Here is an 8,342-nt window from a genome sequence, read left to right as displayed (position 1 = left end):
TCGGTTGACAACCACTGATGTAAACGTTTATGAACTTTTAAAGTATATAATAAAAACAAAACAAAAAAATCTATTTGGAGAAAGCTATACCCTCCAGGCCATCTGAGTTAGCGAAGTGATTTCGATTCGCGCTTGCAGCCAATGCACTTTAGTTCAGCAGTCAACCGTTCGCGGGGAGTGTGTGAAAGTCACCACATTTTATAACACCCATTCTCTCTCTCTATCTCTCTAATAAATGATAGTCCATTTGCTTTGTCAAATAGGAAATCATTATTGTGATGTAGCAGTACTGTCATCATCATTTTCATTGGTAGTAGTAGTAGTAGTAGTAGTAGTAGTAGTAGTAGAAGAAGAAGAAGAAGAAGAAGAAGAAGAAGAAGAAGAAGAAGAAGAAGAAGAAGAAGAAGAAGAAGAAGAAGCAAAAAGACCACCTTCATTGCAATGTAGTTATTCCAACCACCACCATCATGATCATCATCGTCATCAGCAACATCGTTATCATCATCATCACCTGTATCAACGAACCAGAGACAGGGGCCTTCATGCAGTTACTCGGTCAAGAAATAGCAGCTAATTCTAGATACACACAATACGCACACACACACACACACACACACACACACACACACACACACACACACACACACAAACACACACAAATCTATATAGATATATATGTCTATGTATATATGTATAAATTATTTAGTATGTATGAGCGTATGTGTCAATCTGTCTCTTTGTGTGCGTATATTAGTATCTGTCTATCTGTGAACAGGATGCGCTACATGATGCTTTTGAGATCATGTAGCGTTAACAGCATATTGCATTGCCAGGTGAAAACTAGCCACCACCCTTATCAAGCACTAAGCTTCATTAACCAACTAACGAGTTCTATTAAATTTATTAAACGCAAGCACACTCATTCACATAGTATTTCACACAATGAACATATGAAACTTATTCTGAAGTGATGTATTATCTTATTTTTGTGCGTGTCGATGTTGCGACTGATGCTTATGCAGATAGACGTGCAAGCGTGTCTTAGCATGTGTGTATTGTGTGTATGGGGGGAGGGGGCGCGTGTGTGTGATTAAAGGATGGTAGATTTGCAGTATCAATTAGAGCCCTACGATATTTGTTCCGATCCTCACATCCTGAGTTCAAATACCGCCGAGGTCGTCTCTGATTGTCATCGTTTCGGGACCAATAAAACAAAAATACCTGTTGAGCACTGGGGTTCATGTATTTGACTTGTTACCTCCTCTAAAAATTTCAGGCCTTGTGCCTATAGTACAAAGGATATTATTATTATTATTATTATTACCAATGCGGCGAGCAAGCAAAACCGTTAGCACGCCGGGCGAAATACTTAATGGTATTTCGTCTGTCACTACGTTCTGTGTACAAATTCCACCGAGGTTGACTTTGCCTTTCATCCTTTCGGGGTCGATAAATTAAGTGCCACACTGAAACTCTGGGGGTCGATGTAATGGACTAGTCCCCTCCCCACAAATTTCAGGCCTTGTACCTATAATAGAAAGGATTATCATTATTATTGTTATTACCAATGCGGCGAGTTAGCAGCATCTTTAGCGCGTCGGACAAAATGTGTAGTGGCTTTTGTTCCGGCTTTTACTGTCTGAGCTCGAATCCCACAGAGGCTGCCAGAGGGTTCGATATTATAAAGCACCTGTCAAGCGTTGGGAGCGATAGCATCGACTCACTGTTTCATTCAAAATTATTACTCTTATAGTTTGTACATTACTACTATTTACAAATTACAATTAATGACTAATTAAACAATTTAGAAAATACATATTGTTATTGCGAGCATCTACATAGCTGCACGATCTGCTAGTGATAACACTGAATTTCCATTAACTCAACTATACTGTTTTTTTTTTTTTTGTATGTGGTATATATATATATATATATATATTATATATATATATAATATATTATATATACTATATATATATATATATATACAATATATATATGTACACACATAGGTTTCTAGGTTTCTGTTACATAGGGAAAAGAACGACTGGTTGCGGCTGGAATGCTTTTGATCATAAATTTTCTTGATCAGGATTAACCTTGGGCTAAACATCTACAACAACCGAATATATACGAATTTATTACGGTTTTGTTCGCTTTCGATTGTCTGAATCATACAGGAAGCATTCTAGTGTACTCAGTTTTACTGGGTTTATAATACTCGCTTTGTAATTGCCCTTGAGGTAAATACATAAAAATAATTCCATCGCTACCAGCAGCGTCTTCTATAATAATTTGTTTTATACATACATACATACATACATACATACATACATACATACATACATACATACATAATATATATATACACACATATATATATCTTTGTTAATTGACTACGACGGAGTAAAATACTTGGCAAAAGTAATAGCTAAGTCAACATTTTAGAAGTTAAAATTCAAAAGTTGCTGAATATCTTCTGCTGCTGCTTCTACTACTACTACTACTACTACTACCAGCTGTACTAGTTGCAGCAACAATAACAACAGTAACACGTAACAGCAACGCACATGACTTGAAAACACGCGAATGCAGCAAAGAGGGCAGCGCTCTTACGCTGTCTCTTAACTTGCTAGAAACAGCTGCTAAATCTACTTCCAAAACATAGTGTATCGTCTTAAGAATTAATAGTAAAAAATGAATGATATATTTGTTGATGTATGTTAACCCAATAAACAGTATGGTTACAGTTGAAACGTATTTTATCATAGATTTAACTAGGTCTAAATAACTACAATAGCAATAGACTCAAACCAAAACAATGAATGCAGTGTGCGCGAAAAAAGCATACAGAGTAAAATTTCTCTAAGGAAACAATTTGTTTGACAAGAAAAGATTAATAAAGCGTGACATGGGGAATAGTTGTAAGAGAGACATATAATGCGTGATGTTATTACAAGACATTGCAATTCTTCTTTCAATAAGACAAGCGAACAGAAAGATATTGAAAAAAAAATGAATAAAAAGTCATCAGCGTAGTTAATAACAATAACCAGCTAATTGAAGAAGACTTGGAAGGTTTTCCGCTCTCTCTCTCTCTCACACATATACTCTCTCTCTCTTTCTCTCTCTCTCTCTCTCTCTTACTTTCTCCCTCTCTTTCTGTCTGACTGCGCACTGTCATCTCTGGGGTACGACGCATGCATCCGGTATGAAAATTCTCTCCACACCTAACGACACCTTCCACAAGTAACCGCCACCCACACTTCATTTATGTTTCGAGTCTCTCTCTCTCCGTCTTCGTGCTATTACGCGGGCGTTATTAATGTTTTCGATTCCATTCTTACATAGTGAGACGTAGTGAGATAGACAGAACGAAAAAAAAAAAAGAACAGAAGAGACAGATAAACAAAAAGAGAGATAAACTCATTCATAGCAGACGACTATAAAACGAACACAATACATACATACATACATACATACATACATACATACATACATACATACATACATACATACATGCATATGCATAAAACAAAACAAAATAAGCTGAACATAGCCAACAAATATAAAGTCTAATAAATGAAAGAAAAAAGAAAAGTAATTAATTCCAAATGTTTGTAGGCGGGCTTAAAATCTGTAAAATATAAATTTTTTTTAAAAAGGCATATTATTTGTAGTATTTATTAAATGACAGAAGTGCAATGGTTGACATATAGTATAGAAAAAACAAAAAGAATACTTCTTCATTGCGGCTTTCGCTTCAGCGACTTGACCCACCAGCATCACAAAGACTTGTAGTGCGTGTTGCTGCCGCTGATGCTGTTGCTGCATATTTTATTGTATTAAATTTTATATTTTATTTTATTCTTACTTCTAAATAAGCTTCTGATTACAGGCGCTGTTGTTGTTGTTCTCTTAGCTTTCGTTATTGCTGTTGTTGTTCTTCAGTACCGTTTTCTTCTTCATCTGTTTAATTAACGCGAACACAGCCGCATCACTGAGCTATAAAGTGTCTGGGGAAATAATTTAAGCAACTGGGAGGTACCTACCTACGCCGTCACCACCGCCATCCCGTTGAGTGACACGAAAAGAGACAAAGAGGTAGTGCGAGAGAGAGAGAGAGAGACAGAGACAGAGAGACAGAGAGAGAAAGCTAGAGGGTATAGGGGAAAGAGGGAGAGAGAAAGAGAGTGCAGTTACACACACAAACACACACACACACATATCCATCTACCCACCCCAGAAACCAAATAGAAAAAAAAACGGAGAAAATAAAACTGCAACAACTACAGTGACAACCACAGCACCAGCAACAGCAGCAGCAGCAGCAGCAACAGCAACGACACAACAGCTACCTACAACAATAACAAAATAGCATATATATATATATATATATATATTTATATATATTTATATATATTTATATATATATATAGCCGGCGGAAAAAAATAAAAACAAAACATTTCGGCATTTTCAATACTTTTGTGGATTACTTGTCTCAATTACACAGATAAGAGAGACGTGTCACACTGTCCTTCTCATCTGGACAGAAAGAAAACCTTCCTCCCCGGATTATTATCATTATTATTATTATTTGCCGCGTCGCCATCGGTGTTGCGTTTTAAGTTTTTATTTTGTTTTACCTCTTACTACATACAAAAACATTGTTTCTTCTCTTACGTTGATTCGTTGTGGATATATTTATGAAACATGAATTACGGACACACAGCGTCAACCTCGGTACCTATAAAATCACCAAGCAGTTCAAAATCAAAAAGTCAAACACAATCACCAGTTGATCTTGAGGTAGGTTTTTATATGTATATATATATGTATATATATATATTTATGTATACAGTTTTCATGAATTGTCAAGTTTCTTTTCCTTCTATACCCCACGCAAACATAACTAAACTATACCACACGACACTGCCTAGATTCCACGCATGCACGCAAAACACAAACACATCATGCATGCTTATATGTATCTATATATCTCAGTGAATGTTCGTGTGTGGTGTGCATATATATCTATGGGTGCGCATCTGTATCTATATGCGTATATATATATATATATATATAAATATATATATTATTATATATATATTATATATATATATATTATATATATATATATTGGGTGCACCTGAGCACTATACAATAATTTCATTATATACATTATATCATATATATATATATGTTGTGTGTGTGTGTGTGTGTGTGTAGGTATATATGTTGTACGTATGTATATTGCTTGTTTGTATGTAGGTATGATGTATGTATGGGTGTGCAGATCTGTATGTGTGCATGCATGTATATATGTAAATATGTAGGAATTTAAATGGTTATAAAAATATTCACACAGTTACCGAACACGCATAAATACAAACACACGTAAGCAAACATGCATGTTGACATATATACATACATACATGTACGCATGCGAAACAAAATATTAACACCAATGTATGGATTTTTTTCTTTTTATATATAGGCGTAAAGTCTCTCCTCCCCCACCACCACACACACACACACATACACACATACACGCACACATAAATACAAAATATACATATACAATGTACATAAATGTAATGCCTACATAAATACGTACAAACATATATATTGCACATATCCTGGCTACTGTCTTTCGCTTTCAGCACCCACTCCAACATCTATGTAATCATCTACCTCTTCTCTCTTTCATCGTCAATATAGTTGTAGAAGTACGGAGACTTATCCATCGTCACCTGTCTATTGTCATCAGATCCAACCGCAGTTGTCACAACAATCACTTTTATAAACACATCAACCCACGTACATTTCATGCAACTCACCGACCGACAAACGCTAAGTTGTTATCAAGTAACGCCAGCTTCATTAAAAGAGCGTGAGGGGTTGCCTGCTTGCTGCATAGCAGATTCTATGAAATATTGTTCTTGCTGCTGTTGTTAGCCTTCGTCGCCGAGATCTATGATATCTGTATACTCTAGTCATGACCATCTCTAAGTTTGTTTTTTTTTTGTTTTTGTTTGCCTTTTATTTTTTAAGATCTCTAAGAAATCTACATTTTATGTGCCTTTCCCACTGGTACGCTGAGTGATTTGAGTGGGTTTTTAGCTGCGGTTCTAGTAGATCAAGAGATCGCGTGCACCATCTCTTTGTTCTTCTAAAATTTAGTTTTAAAATTACCGAGGAATAATGATGCGGGTTAAAAGTTTCCGCAGCACGGTTTTTACCTGCGCCTCTCTGATGCAAGATGCAGTATGCGTGGGGGAAGATCATGTGGTGGAATGGTGGACGGTGGGACGACCTGGGTAACCATCTCCTTCCATGATGTCTTCCCCTTTCATAATTTCCTTAACTGCTGATTCATGCATGTTTGTGTGTGTGCATGTATGTATGCAAATATATATGTATATATGTGTGTATATACACACACACATACGTTTTATTTATTATACTTATATGTTATAAAGAAGCTATAATATATATATATATATATAGATTATATATATATATATAATTTCTTGTTTTGCTCTTTTTTTCCCCTTTTCTGTAATTCCTATGCATTGACAACAGATTCTAAAGAAACCATTCATGTGTTCTCTTCCATGGTTCCTTTCGCTAAAAGCGTCTTTAAAATATTCACAACCAAAAATGTACTGAAACACATCTAATCATGCATTCATTTGTCAAATACGCTTTTAGTAAATCATATCGCATACTTAATCATCTATAATCTAGATTAAAATAATACCGTATTTTAAAACTCACTTCTTTCCCATATATCATTTTCATTTTCTTAATTGTTCATATATTATGTTATGGGTACACATACGGTCGTGTGCATTACAAGTTCCCTTCATAACTACAGTGGTTACGTGTGATACCCTTCCACTAGTGAAGTAAGGCAGGCGGTAAGGGTATCTTCATGTTGCTAATGTTTTACCGTTTGTTTTTCAGTTACCATCTTGGGTTGGACCGTTGCACATTGCGCATTTCTCTGTTGAAACGTATTTCAGAAATAGTGAGGTTTTCTGTTTTTGACCACATCCAGTATCTTCTGCCATACCCACTGATCGATTGAAAACTTGTTGGCAGATATAAACTAGGTGGAAGCTCGATGGAAGGAGAGTTTCTGTTAATGAATGGTAGACTTCATCAGTCGCCCTGTTTAACAGTACTACTTGGTCCTGCGTACCTTTATCGAAGTACATAACTGTTGTAAACAAACATTCTGCCTAGGTCTCCGGTCATAGAATATACGATACCTTTCTCATTTTAGTCATCAAAGAGATCCTGAAAAGAGCTATGGATGCTGTCTTGTCCCTCTGATCAAAGCTAGATAAAAATAGTTATTGTCTTGTATGACTAATGATATATTTTTAATTCTAAAGTTAGATAGTTTCACGGCTTCAACAGCGTCTCTGATTTCTGCTGGCTGCGTTGTGACTGAGTGGGCGGATAGGATACTGGCTAAATGACACAGCTATTGAACTACATAGAAACTCCGACATGAAATCATTTCATTCTTTGCAGATATCGGTGAAAACCTAACGTCATAGCAACATTGTCACTCTCACACCGCAGAATTCAGTTCTCCAGCTTCTATTAACAGACACGCATTATGAACGCTTATGCCATAACTTCTTAAATGTCGAATACGCGCTAACGTCCCGGTGTGCTGTGACTGCAGCTGGGTTTCTTTCCTCGGTTGTCTCAATCTAACTTCATGAATTCTGCCAGTGGACTTCTGAAAAATATTTATAAGTTGTGTTCCTCTTTCCTCTTTTTAATAAAAAATGAGTTGTGCTTATGGAAAATATTACACATATATTTTGTTCCTTCAAACAATGGCAGAGACAGAGCAGTGGTAAGCTGGTCATAAGTCCTGTTAGTGATCTGGTTTCGTATCTCTATCAACAGCGTTTCTCTTCAATTGTATTACTAACACGCATTCGTACACTGAATATATACATTGGTACTAGTAGGGTTGCTGCAAGTCTGATTGGTATTATCATTTCGATATCACATCGTACTCAGAATTAGAGTACCAGTAGAGTATGGTTCGGTGGTGTCGATAGCCCTTTCCCTTTCAAATTGTTGGGTTTGTGCCTAACTCTTTACATTCTGAGCTGAAATCCCACGTTAAACTTCGCCCTTCATCCCTCTGAGATGAAAGGAAGTAAATTTCATTGACTATTGCTTATCCCTAGATCTTGATTTATGTCTAGAAAATATTATCTTAATTGTGTCGGACAAAATACTGTATAACATTTAGTTAAGCCCTTTCATGTTCTGAGTACAAGTCATAAAGTCTCTTTAGCCTTTCATC

At 36.1% G+C, this 8,342-nt stretch overlaps 1 protein-coding gene across 2 annotated transcripts in view; it reads left to right on the top strand.

Annotated features, from left to right (window-relative positions):
- Window positions 1–4,453: 4,453 nt before the first annotated feature.
- LOC115211043 (dipeptidyl peptidase 4) overlaps window positions 4,454–8,342 on the top strand; it is a 591,943-nt gene continuing 588,054 nt past the window's right edge. The window contains exon 1 of one of the 2 annotated variants that reach the window (XM_029779911.2): window positions 4,454–4,810. In XM_029779911.2, coding sequence (XP_029635771.1) covers window positions 4,715–4,810 — 96 coding nt within the window. In that variant the 5' untranslated portion in view covers window positions 4,454–4,714. The remainder of the gene's footprint in view (window positions 4,811–8,342) is intronic. The other variant, XM_029779910.2, reaches the window with a different exon arrangement.

The sequence above is a fragment of the Octopus sinensis genome, linkage group LG4 (assembly GCF_006345805.1).
Source record: "Octopus sinensis linkage group LG4, ASM634580v1, whole genome shotgun sequence".
Taxonomy (NCBI): Eukaryota; Metazoa; Mollusca; class Cephalopoda; order Octopoda; family Octopodidae; genus Octopus; species Octopus sinensis.
This window is presented reverse-complemented; position numbering and strand designations above follow the sequence as displayed.